This window comes from Coffea arabica, chromosome 3e (genome assembly GCF_036785885.1).
Source record: "Coffea arabica cultivar ET-39 chromosome 3e, Coffea Arabica ET-39 HiFi, whole genome shotgun sequence".
NCBI lineage: Eukaryota > Viridiplantae > Streptophyta > Magnoliopsida > Gentianales > Rubiaceae > Coffea > Coffea arabica.
In genome coordinates this window covers 9,946,357-9,965,157 of record NC_092315.1, presented here as the reverse complement: position 1 = coordinate 9,965,157, position 18,801 = coordinate 9,946,357, and the positions used below count along the sequence as shown (strand labels likewise).

The following is an 18,801-nucleotide window of genomic DNA, read 5'->3' as shown; positions in this document are numbered from 1 at the left end:
GAGTAGTTTCCAATGAAGGTCGCCCGTGAGAGAATTTTCCAACCAAAGCCCATCGAAAAGGTGCCGCAAGTCTGTCCGCGTCTGCTTTTGAAAAAACAACAGCAGCTTCTCCCTTGTAAACTGATGCCTGCGTGATCTGGATTTTAGATACCGCCGGTTGTGTAAAGAGTTGAGAAAAAGATTTTTTTCCTGTAGGAGACATCCCTTGCCCCTCAGCCGAAGGCTGAAGGGCAGCCATGGATCCTTACTTCACTAATACAATTCAGACGAAGAATGAAGAAGTTGCAGAGAGAAGTTCATACAAAGAGATTCTTTTTTATCAAACTTAGTTATTTTTTCAGCTGTATATTGAGAATATTTTCATTAGTTGCATTTTTTCACATACATGATTTCTTTCAAATTATATACTTCTAATACTCAATATTCATTCTATATATTATATAATATACTCCAATTCTTAGAAACTTTTAACTACAACCATAGTTGCTAGAATCGCGATCTACGATCCTACGATACGGATCATGGTTAGCGATCCAAATTGTAAGTAGGATAAAAAATTAGCATTAAATTAACAAGATCAATATGATCGTGATCTGGATCATATGATCTTACGATCCTACTATTTTTCAAAAAATTAAGTAATAATTTTAGTATTTTGGCCATATCTTTGTGTAGAAAACTCGAAATTGAGTGCCGTTTATTGCGTAGTAAACTATATTCAGACAGCTTTAAATCCATGTAAATAACGCACCCCAATTTTAAAACCTAGAAAATTTGATGAATCTTTAAATTTGACTCATATATTTTACTAAAGTGAATAGATGATTTTTGCTATAGGTTATCACATGGAGCTAGTGTTTTGTGTCTTTATTATAATAAATTAGTATGGTTTAGGTCTTTAGAAATGAATTAATACTTTTGCTAATTCTAAGTGGATAAGTGGTGGGTTATAAATTTGAACCCAAAATACACGTTTTTAGCACAAAATTCTACTCTCAAAATTTTCTTTAATTATTTGTTTATTGTAAGTATACCATTTTTTCGATCAATTAAAATATATTTTAAACATTTTATTATATATGTAATATTTAATTATCGTATTATATAAAAAATGATGTAATAATCAATCACTAAATCATAGTTAACTAAATGTATTGTGTTTAATTATTTTATTAATAAGATGATTTATACACGTATAAGGTCAACTTTTCCATGTATATTGTTCCATAATTGAACTTGGATTTACAACAAGAAAGGACAAGTTGTATAGTTTAATCAAAATACATTTTGAATATATTATAAGTAGTCCCAAATTTCTCGATATTTTTCAAATTGTCCCAAATACTTTATATAGCACAATTATAACCTTAATTAACAATATAATTATATTGATTGCACATGAATTACATTATTTGTTACCATATTTATGAATTGCAAACTTAAAAATTATAAAGATGACAATTTATTATATTGATTGCACATGAATATTTTCATTAGTTTCATTTTCTCATACATGATTTCTTTCAAATTATATACTTCTAATACTCAATATTTATTCTATATATTATATAATATACTCCAATTCTTAGAAACTTTTAACAACAACACTTAAATCAGAATTTAGGACGCGCGTTTTATTCCCTCCAAGAATTTTATTTTTCCCGCAACGTCCTTCCGTCAAAATTCAAAGGCTTGTTAGAGGCTGAGGGATATATACATAGAAAGGTTGGTCCTCTCTTGTCTCTGTCAATTGAGAAGCACGCATCTGTTCTTCTCTCAAAGGCCAACATCGGTGGTTTTTAGTCCAAAAATAGAAGAACATATGCGGGAATTGCTAAATGGGAAGGAGACCTCTGAGGAATTGCTAAAAAAGAAGACCCGCCTCCTGTCTATCTCCTAAGAATTGCTAAACGTGAAGGAGCTTAGGTTTTATTGCTGCCCAAAAATCTTAGAACAACTTCAATGCTTCATCCATTTGCTTCAAATATTGTTAGATCTATATTTTGGCGCCATTTTGTAAGTTTTCATACCCTTCTTGTGTGTTTTTATTATCATTATTTGTGTTAGATTTCTAAGATTGCATTATTTTCCTCACAATTTTAGGAAAATTGAGTTCCAACCATCCTTCTGGACTCTGTGAAGCTAACTTATGTGGGTTATGTGTTTAATATCAAAGATTGCATTTTTCTTTTGGTTGAGGTTTAAGCTAACAACTTCTGACTTTTGCATCTTGTTTCCTGGTCGGTTGAGGTTAACTTCTCTGCTTTTCCTAGTTGATTTTAGCCCCTATCTCATATGCAATCAGTAAAATTTCTCCATTAATGTAATCTTCCCTTTTTGTGTAGCTTAATCAAGTTAGATTTAAAGAGCAGTAGTGCTGATATGGAGCCAAATCAAGGCAGTTCTATTGAATGCCGTCTGATTTGAATTTACCTACAAGTGTATAGAACAGGTCAGCATCTGTGTACATACTTTGTGCTGGAGGCAAGAGGACTTGGGGGAGATTTTAGTATTTATAGAATCATAATATCAGCTTGCAATTTACTGAAGTTGAAGTTGCAGTTCCATTGTACTAGGAATTTCTGTAGTTGAACTAAACTTGGTCTATTCCAACATGGGCCATTTGGGTTTAGGTGCTTTTTGTGCACAGATTGTAAAACCTGATTTCAGGTATTAATATTTTGTTTCTTTTGGATATATTCTCACTAATTTCAAGTATTATTATGTTTTGCAATTTTTGATCTTCTCAATATGTAAAGTTGTGTAAGAAGGACTTTGCATATACAAGGACCTGGAATCTACATTTCCAAATAGTTTTCCCATTACGCTTTGTTGAACATCTTAGGCATATTGGAATCAGACAATTTATAGGGGAGGAAGATGAAATAAAGCTCGTAGAGTACATTTTGCAGCATGGGAAATCTTTGAAAAAGATGACTTTGTATACAGTTATAGAATGACAGGTGTTGAACATGTGCAATAATAATTACCTACTCAAGAAAAATACAAATTTGTATATAGCGGTGAGCAGGGTCGAATCCACAGGGACTGGGGATAATTCATTTCTTCCAGAGTCCGAAGTATGGGGGGTTTTTGAAAAATATAAAATAACTAATTAATCAACTAATGAAACAACTAAAAGAAATCAATAGGAATTAATCAATAACCAATACAACTCTAGCCAAAGGTGCAACTTTTCAGACATGGTCCTTTCAACTGATCATCGATACAAAGATAATTCAATTACTAATTAATAGATTGGTTATAGTTGTTATACACGCGATAAACAACCAACCTTTTCTTACTTTTTCGATAGTCAAGGTACGACCATTAACTATTTTCCTAACCAAAAAATAACCCTAGGTACGACTATAGGATTTAATTTCTCAATTGCAATAAGAATTAGAAAAGCCAACCTTAATTAACAAACACGCTACGAGGGTTCGTTTAAATTAGATCATACGTTTCCCTAACATGAAACCAATCACGCTAGTTGCCACTGGTATTAATCAATTGAACAATTAGGGATTCAATCAATTAATCTAACAGTAGATTATTAGGTTAATTCGAATATCGGGCCCTTGACATTCAAATAACATAACAAGTATATGAAGTTAAATCAGAAAATGTACAAATACCAATGAATAAAAGAAATAAGTAAAATAATTCGATCTCACATATATGACGGGATTTTTATATCAATGTAAGTTTAAATCCGATTTTATACCCGTTGACTGCAAGTATACAGGCCGAAATCATAATGTAAGGTATATATCGAGTCGATCCCACGAGGAGCAATTTAAACAAGTACTAAACCCTTATTTTCTCTATTATTTAGACTTATAAATGAATTTGAGTAGAGAAATTATAATGCTATTGTCTATAAATCTAGTTTAACAAATGCTAAATGCAAATGGATAAATTTCACTCAAGAATAAATTTAGGGATGTAGATTCCACTTATGGCATAAACAACACAAATGAATAAATTTCTCTTGTTATTATTGTTGTTTAATCAGGGATTCATTTCCAATATTACCAAATCTCATTCTCATGATAAAATGGCCTAGAGCAATCCAGTTTTCCCTATTTTCATGGTGAAATACTAGTTCTACTCTGTTTTCCTTCATGAAATGCTAGCTAATCCACTTAAGTGTACATCTATTTTCATGAACATACAACTCAAGCTCTACTCATGTTTTTTCCATTGTTACTACCAATTCTCATTGACTAATAACAACTATAAACATGCTATTGGTGATCAAACAACAACAAGTAATTACAACTGCACAAATAGATAAGTTAATACAAGATATAACAAGTTTAAATCACATTCAATTCATATCATTTAGCCATAAGTTTCATCTACTCTCTAGATAAAGAAATTTAGCTACTCATGAATGATATAACAATCAAACTCACAAGTTTATTAATGCAAAACATCATAAAGTACAAGTACAAGAAAGATAAAGAAAAGCTTAGCCAATTAATGATGAAACCCTCAAATTTCTGCTATGTCTTGTACAAGATGATTACAAGTGAAATCTCCAAGTGCTTGTTTTTAGAACTTCTAGCTAGAGAGAAAAATGTTACAAGATGAAAAACTCCTTCCATATGGTGATGCCTGACTTCTTGGTTCTCTGCATAAAAGGTGGTAGAAAGGCATTTTCTTCTCCTTCATGATTCCAACAACTCAGATTTTGTAAAGAAAGTCAGAAGAAATGTTGTTTTGACTTGTCAATAACTCATTTTGTCTTCCTTTTTGTTGCAGAAGCATGTGCCACCGAATTCTCTCACCCAAGATAGCTGAAAAGTTGTGTGAAAAATGAGAAAAAATGGCTGTGCCACTTGCAGAAGAGAGAGGTAGATCCGAGCCTTGGATCCGAGGTGTGCACTACGATCCGAGCTCGGATCAATGCTGATCCGAGGCCTTTCTCTTAATGATCCGAGCTTGGATCGTCTGGCCTCGGATGCACTGCTCCAGAAGTACAGACGAGCTCTCGAATCGCCCTTTGTTCACACGGATCCAAACTCGGATTCGTGCTAATCAATTTTCAGTTTTTCACTTCTTTCCTTTTTCTTCACTTTTGCTCCTAGTTTCTTTTGTACTTTATCCTCTGGACGATCCTTACATTTCCTTCATCTCGTGCATGAATTTCATATATCAATATCCTTCACAATTTCACAAAATTAACGTATTAATCCACTCATTTATCAAGTTTTGAACACTTAAACAATATTTAAATATTTATCACCAAAAGAGTGCAAATATGGCTTTAATCTTCTCAAAACATACCAAAAGTTCATGCCAAACTTGTACAAAATGTACGTTAAATATTCTCTTTCAAATTCCCCCACACTTGAATCGTTGCTTGTCCTCAAGCAATTTCACACATAACTTACTACAATGATTCAAGAGATAAAATAATATACGTACTTTTGTCAATTTTAGTTCCTCAAAACCTAGAAACCAATCATTATGCCAATTCTCAGATTACACTAAATACTCATAATATCAAGTTAAATAAAGATAATTATACCTTAATTTTAACAATTTCAACTCAATCTCTCATCATATCCTAATTTCACAAATAAGTAAATCACATAGTCAATTCTATGGCCTTTCTCATCATATATCCATCAAAATTTTCATAACTGAGAGGGATTTGTTTATACTTCATTTTACTTAAATAGTGACAATGCCTTTTTACGTGAAAATCTACACTTTTAGATGAAGATTCCCGATTACTCAACATTTCACTCATTTAAATTACTAGGCATACTCTTAATTCCAATACCTTTTTACGCGAATGTCGACAATTGTAAATGCTAACCCCCGGTTACTCAGTATGCGAATCATTGGAGTAGAATTTTTTTTTTTAATAATCAATTTCCCTCTGAGCATAATTAAAGGATGAATCTGGTCTTGTTTTGACTATATCAATCACTTACTTATAAAATTAAGTAAAAATGAGAAATATCATTAAACCTGCAAAATTCTAAGCATAATTTTCCTTATTTAACTGAATATACTTTCTAAAATGTAAAAATTCTAATTGCATAATGACTAATGCCAAGTCAAATAAGGACTAAACTTTCCAAAATATATATAACATTTTATCCAATGGAAGAATTAGGCATTTAAAATTGAACATTTCGGCCATTATTGGAAAGAATTGCAATGAAATATTGGAAAATATTTTAGAAAAATTTTGATAGAGTTTCCCCATATATATGGATAAAACTAGGGGTGGCAATTTTCGACACGACCTGAAAACACGACACGAACCTAACACGAAATTAATGGGTTTGGGTTGAGGTTTCGGGAATTCGGGTCAGAATCGGGTTGGACCCGATGAACCCGAAAAGAAAACATGTCGATTTCGGGTCAACCCGTAGTGACCTGATATGACCCGTTTACGAATTAAAAATAATTTAATAAACATAAAAATAATTTTATCTAACTAAACTAAGTTATTCTTTTTTTCAAAGGCATTAATTACTTAATCCTAAATGAATTTATTTAATTTGTGTGAAGTTGAAATTATTATATTTGGATAAATAATATATTATATTATTTTTTACTTTTATACTGTTTTAATTTATTTTATATTTTGTTTGGGATAAAACACTTTTACGGTGTTTAATTTATTTTAGATTTGGTTTGGAATTATTTATTTAAATTTTTATTACTTGATTATGTAATTAGTTTTGTGAGAAATTGATTTTATTAGAAATTACAGTGATAAATTAATAAATTAAAATTAAGTTTCGGGTCATTTCGGATCGACCCGTCAACCCGTCAACCTGAAATGTTTCGGGTTCGGGTCAGCATACCTGACCCGCCACGGGTTGGCGGGTCGGGTTCGGGTCAACAGATTTTCTGACGGGTTGACCCGAACCCGACCCGCCAACCTGATTTGGACTCGAATTGCCACCCCTAGATAAAACTCCCTGCCAACAGCCTCAATTTCAAGAAAATTATGTTCATGACAACATTTCCAAATATGATTCCAACATTTCTAGGCCATAAATAACTAAAATCATGCACTTCAAAACACAATCACCCCATAAGATAAAGTAATCCCTCCCCCACACTTAAAATTCACAATGTCCTCATTGTAGAGGAAGGTAAAAGAAACTAATACTCCTCTCAAAAGAAGTAGTGATGCAATTTGAAACCACGATCATCACGATCATCCAAATTCTACTAGCCAAATTCTGTATGAAGGGAAAAATATATATCCATAGAGAGTGAGACCATTCCACAAGTTTTAAGAAAAATAGAAAAATAACAAAAAGTTAACACCAAATCGAAAATAAAAGATGAAAAACTAAATAAAAGCTGAAAAGAAAGTAAATTATGCAGAGGAGACGCCAAGCTCAGTCGCTTCAGTGCTGCCGCCCAACTCATGATCTGCATTGCCGCCACCCTCCTCACGATCGGCATGCCCTCATTGGGCCTTGGCTTAGGAATCGGTGTAGGGGAGCGGCGAATGTGGAAATGATCCTCGATCGCTCGAAGACGGCGTTCATGCCTGTCTAGTCGCTCCGTCATCAGCCGCTCCGTCTGATCAATGCGCTCCATGACTCGTGTCTCCATACAGCATATGGCATTGAAGGCCTCTTGCCACTTGGATCATTGCGGAGGGGGTGGTCGTGGAATGGGAGGAGAAAGAGTCTGCTGTGCCTCCATCTCTTGAGCTTCCTGGTGTGGTTCAGTGTGAGGTGGAGGCTGAGCGGAAGTCGATGCTTCTCCAACATCCTGTACCAGAGAAGCTCCAAAATCCGTAGGAATACCTAAGGACCTGAGTACTGAGCCATTGACTTCATCGGCTGCCCTAGTAACAATGGCTCACTCGGTTCCCAGAGGAACCTTGAGTTGCTTAAAAATAAGGGAGAGCAAACGAGGGAACCCAAAGCAAGTTTCGTCGGCTCTTATGCGAGCTGTAGTACGCATGTAACTGATGATGATGCTGGCCAGAGGAATACCAGTCAGCAGCCTACCTACACCGCGCATCATATTATCAAGGAAATACAAGTCACCATTTCGAAATACAATGAGCTTCTTCGAACTTTCTCGCTCCCGATATTGACCCTTAAGACGTGCCACAGCTTCTCCGACTTGCCATGGATCACGTGCCTTAAATTCCTTGGTCAATTTAACATCTTCTCCATTGTCCTTTAGTTTGACGATTTGGGCGATTGTATGTCGAGTGAGAGCCACTCTCTTGCCTCGAACCCAGGAGATGATAAGGTTGCCACTGTGGCTCTATTTGTCTTCCACATTGGCGTAGAACTCCCGGACCAAATTGGGATAGTAATGCTTCGGCAAATTTAGTATAGTCTCCGATCTAAGTCGCTTGAATGCCGTGGAGATCTTGTAGTGGTCATCCATCTCCGGGGCCAAGTGTTTTTCAATTATGATCTCTTTGTCTAAAACGAGTGGTGTCATAATCTAGAGCTGGCTTCTCATGGCTCGTAAATGCTCTCTTACGCCGTAAGCGTGGCGGCGACTGTGGTGAAGGAGATTCTTCCCCTGGTGACTCCTTAGGCATTGAAGGAGTATGCTCTTCACTTGAAGAAGGTGAAGGAGTGCGAACACGAGATCGTCTTGTGCGAGCCATGGTACCTATATCAAAAACAAGATCAAACACACATTAGAAGAATTCTAAATCCCTTGAAAATACACGACCAACAATGTTTAAAAATGATTTGGGAAAATTTCGGTAGAGTTTGCCCTAATAAAAGAAAAAAACTCCCTGCCAACAATCAACAAATTCACGACCATATTGTATTTAACCAATTCACATGCTCATTGCACATGTATGATATCAATTTCAATCTACAATCTCAACACATTGTTTGAATATTCCACTTTCAACAATTGAACAACATATTTTAATTAGAATCTCATTAAAAAGTCCAATCTCTTGAGAATTGATGCATATTTCAATAGAATATAATCTCAAAGTAAAAAGGACTCTTAAAAGATCAATTTCATTACTTCAAGAATGTACAGGCCAATTATCTCATGATTTTATCCAAGAATTACACACCAATTGGCTATACACATTATCACCAAAGTACCAACTAATGAGCTCCAATTCTTCTTAATGAATGCCAATTATCTCTAAGAACAAGGAATATTCAAGCAAAAGATTTAACATGCTTAAACTTAAAAATTGAGAAAAATATACAAAAATATCACTATAATAACAATTTTCTCAATTTTAAGCATGCAAGTAGTTCACATAGAGGAGTAATTTCATTCATTAAAGAGTTCATGTGCATTAGCCTAAAATTTTAGAAGAAAAATCTACAAAATAATACCAAATTCAAAATTCTCTCAAAACTAAGCATGAAAATAGTTGTGACAATTTATTTAAGCACAATGTAGCACAATTGTATCAAAAAATTTCAACTTATGAGCAATTACCAAAATTTGTCCAAAACTAGAAAAATGTAAAATTGGGAATTATAAAATCTCAAAGAAAATTACAAATTGTTACCTCAAATGTGTTGATTGATGGTGGAGGATGATAATGATGCAAAGTGATGAAGAAACAAGCCCAAATTCGACCACAAATTGCGAGATTTCAGTGCGGCCTGAATTCCCGTTTTGAAGATCAAAACCCCCCAAATTGATGTTTTTAAAATGAATTTGTTGAGGGTTTATGATCACAAGAGGTTGGGAGATGTTTTTGTAGTGAAAGATTGAATAATTATTGGATGAAATGGAAGATTGGTGAAGAAGGGCTAGGGTTTTCGGTGAAATAGGAAAAGGAGAATTGGACAAATGCAGAACCGAAGCCTCGGATTTGTTCTTATCGCGCACAGATCCGAGGTCGGATCGGTTCTGGCATCCCTCGGATCCGATAGGGCTCAGATCCGCTACTTCAGAAGTTCAGCCGAGCCCTCGGATCCTACTAGATTTTGTTGGATCCTAGTTCGGATCCCCTATGCTGAATTTTTCAAGAATACACAATCCGAGGTCGGATCGTGTATACCAAGGCTCGGACCCTATAGGCTCGGATCCGGCCTTCCAGAAACACAGATGAGCCCTCGGATCATAGTGAACAACTTCGGATCCGAGGTTGGATCTCCAATTTCGTCTTTGAATCTTTAACGGATTCGAGCTCGGATCTGGCTTTTTCTGCAACAATTTCAGAAATTGCAATTTTTCAAACTTTTTCCTCCTTTTTCGGCAATTTCCAAATTACACCTTGGACGAAATTTCTATCAATTCTACCCTTTCACGCAAGTGTAATATACCATAAACACAATATCCAACCTCTCAAAATACATCAAACACATATACATTGCAAATCGAGGGGTGAGTTTCTTTGATCATTTTGGCGCTTTTACACTAAGAGGGCTCCCTTAGGTATGAGATACACATCAAATGAATCAATGAACATGTATAAACATGTTATCACTAAAACTTACTTGAATACAATGGAAATGCAACATATTATACAAGAAAGGAAATTTTAAACACTTAAAACAGAATTTGGTAAGAAAACTTCCCTTTTAACTATTGTTCTTCAAGTGCACCTATGGAAGTTGAAATGCCGGCACCCCCTACAACAAGTGAAATACATATAATTAGTCAATCAAATAACACCAAAATTTAAGAAACACATAAAAACACACAACTACAATATTATTATTGGGTTGCCTCCCAACAAGCGCTTTATTTAAAATCGTTAAACTCGACTCTCCTACAGTTTTCTTAACTCTCCATTGTGTTTCCTAAGGAGTAAATTACTCCTTTAGGAACCCTTTCTCCGGCCAAATAGAGCTTCAATATTTGATCATTCACTTTGAATGGGGCACCATTTTCTCCTTTTATTTCCACCGCTCCATAAGGAAATGTGTGAACTATTTCAAATGGTCCGGACCATCGAGACTTAAGCTTTCCAGGGAACAATTTAAGTCTTAAGTTAAACAATAACACCTTTTTCCTTTCTTCAAAATGCTTAGGAAGAATATATTTATCATGCCAATATTTGATCTTCTCTTTATAAATTTTGGCATTTTCATACGCATGTAATCGGTGTTCCTCCAATTCACTTAACTCAAGTAGCTTCCTTCCACCTGAAAGATTAAAGTTCATGTTAATTGCTTTAATAGCCCAATAAGCTTTATGTTCAATCTCTACAGGTAAGTGACAAGTTTTTTCATAAACTAAACGATACGGCGACATCCCTAAAGGTGTCTTAAATGCCGTTCGGTAAGTCCATAGTGCATCATCTAGCTTTGTAGCCCAATCTTTGCGTGATTTAATTACAGTTTTCTCCAAAATGAGCTTTATCTCTCTATTAGCTAGTTTCGCTTGTCCGTTGGCTTGAGGATGGTACAGAAGTGATGTCTTGTACCTGCAGCCATATTTAAACAATGAGTGAAGTTGTTTATTACAAAAATATTTTTCTTCATCACTAACTATGGTCTTTGGGATACCAAATCTGCAAATAATATTCTTTTTAAGAAATCGGAGCACAACCTTAGAGTCATTAGTAGGTGAAACAATTGCCTCTACCCATTTAGAAACATAATCCACTGCTACTAAGATGTAGTTATTATTAAAAGAACTAGGAAATGGTCCCATAAAATCAATACCCCAAACATCAAATAGCTCAACTTCCAAATATTTAGTTAGAGACATTTCATCCTTTCTAGAGATGTTACCAGTTCTTTGGCATTAATTACAACTTTTAACCCAATTTCTAGCATCTCGGTATATAGTAGGCCAGTAAAATTCAAATTGTCATACCTTTGTTACGGTTTTAGTTGTACTAAAATGACCTCCCGTTTCAAGGGTATGACAATGTATTAAAATATTGTGTACCTCTTCTTCCGGAACACATCTTCTAATTATTCCATCTGCACAATGTTTATAAAAGAATGGTTCCTCCCAAAAATAATGTTTAGCATCATTTAAAATTTTTTTCCTTTGGTGGGAATTCAAATCACTTGATATCACTCCACTAACTACAAAATTAACTAAATTAGCATACCATGGTGACTTTTAAATTGCCATTAAAAACTCATCTGAAAATTCTTCTTTAATGGATGAATGGTCTTCTTGAAGCATGTTTTTCAGTCTAGAAAGATGATCAGCGACTAAGTTCTCGGATCCTTTTTTATCTTTGATCTCCAAATCAAATTTCTGCAATAATAAAATCCATCGAATTAGTCCAGGTTTTGCATCTTTCTTATTTAAGAGATACTGGAGTGCTGCATGGTCGGTATAAATGATGACTTTAGATCCTACTAAATACGATCTAAACTTATCCAATGCAAATATCACTACTAGCAATTCATTCTCTGTTGTTGCATAGTTGATTTGGGTTTCATTTAGCATTTTACTTGCATAATAAATGACATAAAGTCGCTTATCATGTTTTTACCCAAGAACAGCTCCAACTGCAAAATCACTCGCATCGCACATCAATTCGAATGGCAAGCTCCAATCTGGTGATGCTATTATGGATGTGGAGACAAGTTCCTTTTTCAACCTATTAAAAGAAAATAAACACTCATCATTAAAGTGAAAAGTAATATTTTTTGCAAGTAATTCACATAAAGGTTTAGCAATCTTGGAGAAATCCTTAATAAACTGCTGATAAAATTTGACAGGGTGTCGAACCTGTACAATAATAAATACCTACTCGAGAAAAATACAGATTTTGTATATAGCGGTGAGTAGGGTCGAATCCACAGGGACTGGGGATAATTCGTTTCTTTTAGAGTCCAAAGTATGGGGGGTTTTAGGATTAAATGCTAACTAAACAATTTAACTGCAGAAAAGTAATTAATTAAAAGAAATAATTAGGAGAGTTCTAGCCAAGGGTACACTTCAGAAATGGTTCATGCACTGATCATTGATGCAGAAATAATTCCAACATTTATTAATAGATCAGTTATAGTTGTTATACACGCGATAAACAACCAACCCTTCCTTAATTTATCGATAGTCAAGGTACGACCGTTAACTATTTCCCTAACCCAAAAACAACCCTAGGTACGACCGTAGGATTTAATTTCTGGTTTGCATTAATAATTAGAAAAGCCCAATCCTAATTAACAAACATGCTACGAGGGTTTGTTTAAATTAGATCGTATGTTTCCCTGACATAAATCCAATTACGCCAGTTGCTACTGGGATAGAGGTAACGAACAATTACGGATTCAGTTACCTCTATTTAGCAAAATAGCCTATATGAATAATCAATTATTGCGCACTAATCAATCATCCACACGAGTTATAACGGTTAAAAGCAGGAAATATATGAATACCAATAAATGGAGGAAGCAATTAAAATAAATTAGATCTCACAGAAATTGTTGAACCAAATCTTCAGTTGTCCCCTTGACTAGAAGTAGGAGGTTAGTCCTCCATTAACGGAGAACAACCATGCGAAATTGCAGAAGTCATTTTCTAAAACAAAGCTATGTTTCCGCCGTCCTCCTAGAAGAGACGGCAAAGAAGAAAAAAGGACAAACTAGACTATGCTAAAAAGCTAACTCCCTAAAAACTAGTGATAATAGCCGCCTGTACGTTTCTTTCTTTTTAAAGCCAAAATGACTAATCCCTAATGCTTTCTCTCCGTGGTCCCCGCCGAAATTTAGAGTCCAAAAACTACTAGAAGAATGCCCTGCCGAATTGCTCATTGCTTCCTATTGATAGTAGGACTCCAAGTACGAGTCTTCTCTTCATCAGCAGCCGAAAATGTAATTTTTTGGTCCCACGAAGTAGCACAAGCCTGCCGAATTCTTCTTCTTGTCTTGAGCCTCTCTACGTTCTTTCTCTTAAAGGCCAAATGAAGAAAAGCCTTTTCTCCTCTCGTGGTCCCCGCCGATGATCCTCTTAGAAGCCAAAAAAAGATTACTAATGCTATCTCCCGTAGGACTTGAGCCAATGAAGTACAGAAGGTGGGCCCTAGCCCAATTGTCTCTTGTTTCCTTTCTTTTTGGTAGTTTTCTGCTCCATTCCCTGAAATTACGTCCAGATACCAAAAATAAGTATATATTAACAATTTAAACAATATTTGGCAAGGACAAAGGGGAAAATTAACAATAAAATTACTAACAATTAACACCCTATCAAAATTTCCTGTGTCCAAGAAAGTTTCGAATGCCTTTCACATTGGTAGGTGGAGGCATTCTCTCAATAACCTCTATCTTGGTTTGATCTATCTCAATACCTTGTGAAGAAATTTTGTGCCCTAGAACAATACCCTCACAAACCATGAAGTGACATTTTTTTTCAATTGAGTACAAGGTTTGTTTCTTCATATCTCTGCAAAATTAGATCTAAATTGTTAAGGCAATGATCATAAGTAGATCCAAATACAGAAAAGTCATCCATGAAGATTTCCATGATTTTCTCATTAAAATCAGAGAAAATTGCCATCATGCAATGTTGGAAAGTGGCCGGTGCATTATACAATCAAAAAGGCATTTTTCGAAATGCAAAAGTGCCGTAAGGACAAGTGAATGTGGTTTTATCTTGATCTTTCAGTGCAATGACTATTTGATTGTATCCTGAAAAACCATCCAAGAAACAATAAAATTCATATCCAGCCAATCTTTCTACCATTTGATCAAGAAAAGGAAGAGGGAAATGATCCTTTCTAGTAGCTGCATTCAGTTTTCTATAATTAGTACAGACTCGTCACCCAACCACAACTCTAGAGGAAATCATTTCATTATTTTTACCATGTACTATGTTTATCCCCCCTTTCTTTGGCACTACATAAATAGGAGAAATTCAAACACTATCAGAGATTGGAAAAATTATACCTGCATCTAGCCATTTAAGGATTTGTACTCTTATCATTTCTTTCATGTTTGAATTTAACCTTCTTTGAATTTCAACCACCGGCTTAGAATTTTCTTCTAACAAAATCCTGTGTATACAAATAGTTGGATTAATTCCTTTGATATCAAAAATTGTCCATCCTATAGCTTTTAAATGCTTCCTCAAAACACGTAAAAGCTTTCCTAGTTGTTCCTCATCTAGTGCAGTATTGACAATCACCGGCAATGTCTCATTTTCTCCAAGAAATGCATATTTGAAGTGTTTAGAGAGTGGCTTAAACTCAAGCCGTGAAGCTTGCTCACACGATGGTGGAGGTAGCCCTTTGCTCAGCCCTAACTCCTCATACGCATTTCTCCTTTTGTAAGGAATTTGTGCCTGCAAAAATTCAGTCATTTCTTCAACTTGTTCCTCTTGTAAGCCTACATCATTAAGACAAAGTTCAAGAGAATCATCATCAAGATTAACTTGACTTATCTCTAATGCTAATTCATTACATATGTCAATAGAATAAATATGGTCAGTAAAAGAGGGATACTTCTCCACTTTACTCAAATCAAACTCCACTTCCTCTTCACCAATTTGGAACTTAAATTTACCACGTTTAACATCTATTATTGTATCTGCAGTGGCCAGAAATGGTCTACCTTATATAATAGGTACATTGACATCTTCCTCCATATCTAAAACAACAAAATCAACAGGAATAATGAATTTCTGCACTTTAATAAGCATATTCTCCAAAATGCCCATTGGATGTCTAATAGACTTGTCAGCCAATTGCAAGGAAATGTTAGTACGTTTTAACTCTTTCAACCCCAATTGCCTAGCCACAGTTAAAGGGATCAATGAAACACTCATACCAAGGTCACATAGTGCTTTAGAAAATTCTACATTACCGATAGTGCAAGGAACTGTGAAACTCCCCGGATCTTTCAACTTTGGTGGCAATTTATTTTGTATGATGGCACTACATTCTTCCGTTAATGCAATTGTTTCACTATCTACTAACCTCCTTTTCTTAGTCATTATTTCTTTGAGAAACTTTGCATATGAAGGAATCTGTAAAATAGCATCAACAAAAGGAATGTTAATATGTAATTGTTTGAAAATGTTAACAAACTTCTCAAATTCTTTGTCATTTCTTGAAGGTTTCAATCTTTGAGGAAATGGCACCAGTAGAGGAATTAGTGTTGCCTCTTCAATTTGTGGCTCACACTCTTCCACATTTTCTTTCCCATCAATTGTTTTGTTATCATCTCCTAACTCACTCAACTGCTTGTTTTCTCTTCTTTCATATTTTCTCTCACTTTCAACTACAGGTGGCTCACCTACTTCCTTACCACTATGGAGGTTATGGCATTCACATGCTCCCTTGGGTTCACCTCAGTCTTGCTAGGTAAATCCCCTTGGTTGCGATTGTTAACTGCATTTGCTATTTGCCCTAATTGGATCTCAACATTCCTATACATATTGGTGAGTTTGTCCATTATTCCCTCAATTCTTTCAAATCGTTGAGTAGTGGCACTAGCTAACTTTTCAATTTTATCATTTGATACATTTGCCAGCTTCTTAATTGTCAATTCCCAAGCTGGTTTGGACTCTGGAAGTGGTTGCTTCGGTTGAAAATCCAGTGGATTAACTGGTTTTTGTTGGTTCCCTTGATCCTTCCATCCAAAATTCGGATGATTAAGCCATCCTGGATTGTAGGTATTGGAGTATAGATTATTTTGGGGTGGACGGTTGTAATTGTTGAGATATTGAACTTGTTCGCTGCTAGAACACATAGAATCATCATGATCTCCGCTGCAAGTAGTAGAACATGTAACAACTACTCCTTGATTAGAGATAGAACCAACATGCCTATTAAGCATCTTAACCACATTATCCATCTTTGCACTTAACATATTTAAGGTATCTACTTCAAGCATACCTACGGTTCTCCTTGTATTACCTCGTTCGTTGGCCCATTGGTAGTTATTAGCGGCCATTTCTTCAATCAATTGTTGAGCTTCCTTGGCTGATTTTCCCATCAATGCTTCTCCCGCTGCTGCATCTACATGCGTCTTTGTTGGATAAGTGAGACCATTGTAAAATGTTTGCACTATAAGCCAATCTGGTAAACCATGATGAGGAATCTTCGTTGTAATTCCTGATAGCGCTCCTAACCTTCGTACAATGTCTCTCCTTTCTGTTGAGAGAAACTAGTTATATCCATTCTAAGTTTAGCAGTTTTTCCAGGTGGAAAGAATTTATTAAGAAAAGCCTTAGCTAATTCAGCTCAAGTAGTAAAAGTATTTGGAGGATGAGATTATAACCAAACCTTGGCCTTGTCCCTTAGTGAAAATGAAAACAATCAAAGTTTAATTGCATCATCACTAATACCATTAAATTTAATTGTATCACAGATTTCAAGAAATGTTAACAAGTGAGAATTTGGATCTTCGGTTGCATTACCCCGATATTGAGATTGTTGAACCATTTGAATCAGTGATGGTTTAATCTCAAAATTATTAGCATTTACCGTTGGTTTTGCAATGCTAGTTTGAGATCTTTGTGTCCCCGGTAAAGCAAAATCTCGTAAAACTCGCCTATTTGGTTTGTTTTCCGCCATTTCTTCCTCAAACGGTAGCTCTTTCAAAATTTCCTCTATCGGCTGTCAAATCTCTTGTTCCTCTTGATGCGGTATATCGCTCCTTTGTCTACGAAGTGTCCTCTCAATTTTTGGATCGAAAGGTGTAACTTCTCGATATGTTCGATGCATCTACTATAAATAGAAATAAGAGAAATTATGCAGCTTTAATTGTCAAAAACTAAATTAATGCAAAATCAACTATAAACAACTTAAAAACAATAGAAATATCTAAATTAATAGAGATGATTAGACCCTAATATTGCCACTCTCTGGCAACGACGCCAAAAACTTGAAGGGATTTTTATATCAATGCAAGTTTGAATCCGATTTTATACCCGTTGACTGCAACTATACAGGTCGAAATCGTAATGTATGGTATGTATCGAGTCGATCCCATGAGGAGCAATTTAAACAAGTACTAGGCCCTTATTTTCTCTATTATTTAGACTTATAAATGAATTTGAGCAGAGAAATTATAATGTTGTTGTCTATAAATCTAGTTTAACAAATGCTAAATGCAAATGGATAAATTTCACTCAAGAATAAATCTAGGGATGTAGATTCCACTTATGGTATAAACAACACAAATGAATAGATTTACCTCTTGTTATTATTGTTGTTTAATCAGGGATTCATTTTCAATATTGCCAAATCTCATTCTCATGATAAAATGGCCTAGAGTAATCCAGTTTTCCCTATTTTCATGGTGAACTACTAGTTCTACTCTGTTTTCCTTCATGAAATGCTAGCTAATCCACTTAAGTGTACATCTATTTTCATGAACAAACAACTCAAGCTCTACTCATATTTTTTCCATTGTTACTACCAATTCTCATTGACTAATAACAACTATAAACATGCTATTGGTGATCAAACAACAACAAGTAATTACAACTGCACAAATAGATAAGTTAATACAAGATATAACAAGTTTAAATCACATTCAATTCATATCATTTATCTACTCTCTAGATAAAGAAATTTAGCTACTCATGAATAATATAACAATCAAACTCACAAGTTTATTAATGCAAAATATCATAAAGTACAAGTACAAGAAAGATAAAGAAAAGCTTAGCCAATTAATGGTGAAACCCTCAAATTTCTGCTATGTCTTGTACAAGATGATTACAAGTGAAATCTCCAAGTGCTTGTTTTTAGAACTTCTAGCTAGAGAGAAAAATATTACAAGATGAAAAACTCCTCCATATGGTGATGCCTGACTTCTCCTTGGTTCTCTGCATAAAAGGTGGTAGAAAGGCACTTTCTTCTCCTTCATGATTCCAACAACTCAGATTTTGTAAAGAAAGTCAAAAGAAATGTTGTTTTGACTTATCAATAAC

The 18,801-nt window shown here is 34.9% G+C and overlaps 1 protein-coding gene and 1 non-coding gene across 2 annotated transcripts; one reads left to right on the top strand and one right to left on the bottom strand.

Moving 5' to 3' along the window:
* Positions 1–8,416: 8,416 nt before the first annotated feature.
* LOC113704565 (uncharacterized) lies at positions 8,417–17,437 on the bottom strand. Its single transcript, XM_072083692.1, has 7 exons — positions 17,348–17,437; positions 16,167–17,027; positions 15,487–15,885; positions 14,867–15,411; positions 12,413–12,520; positions 11,100–11,380; positions 8,417–8,631 (listed from the first exon to the last, which is right to left on the bottom strand). Exons 1-7 carry the CDS (start codon positions 17,435–17,437, stop codon positions 8,417–8,419), a joined length of 2,499 nt encoding a protein of 832 aa, XP_071939793.1.
* LOC113705169 (small nucleolar RNA R71) lies at positions 16,945–17,050 on the top strand. Its single transcript, XR_003451817.2, has one exon. It is a non-coding gene; the product is annotated as a small nucleolar RNA R71 (small nucleolar RNA).
* Positions 17,438–18,801: the final 1,364 nt, after the last annotated feature.

Bases quoted from the DNA above. Each gene is read 5' to 3' on its own strand.
- LOC113704565 (XM_072083692.1), bottom strand. From the start codon at position 17,437: ATGGCGGAAAACAAACCAAATAGGCGAGTTTTACGAGATTTTGCTTTA. The intron at 17,028-17,347 runs GTAAATGCTAAT...GGATATAACTAG, and splicing joins CTAGCATTGCAAAACCAACG to TTTCTCTCAACAGAAAGGAG. The intron at 8,632-11,099 runs GTGGAAGGAAGC...TTTTTGATATAG, and splicing joins CATGAACTTTAATCTTTCAG to GTACCATGGCTCGCACAAGA.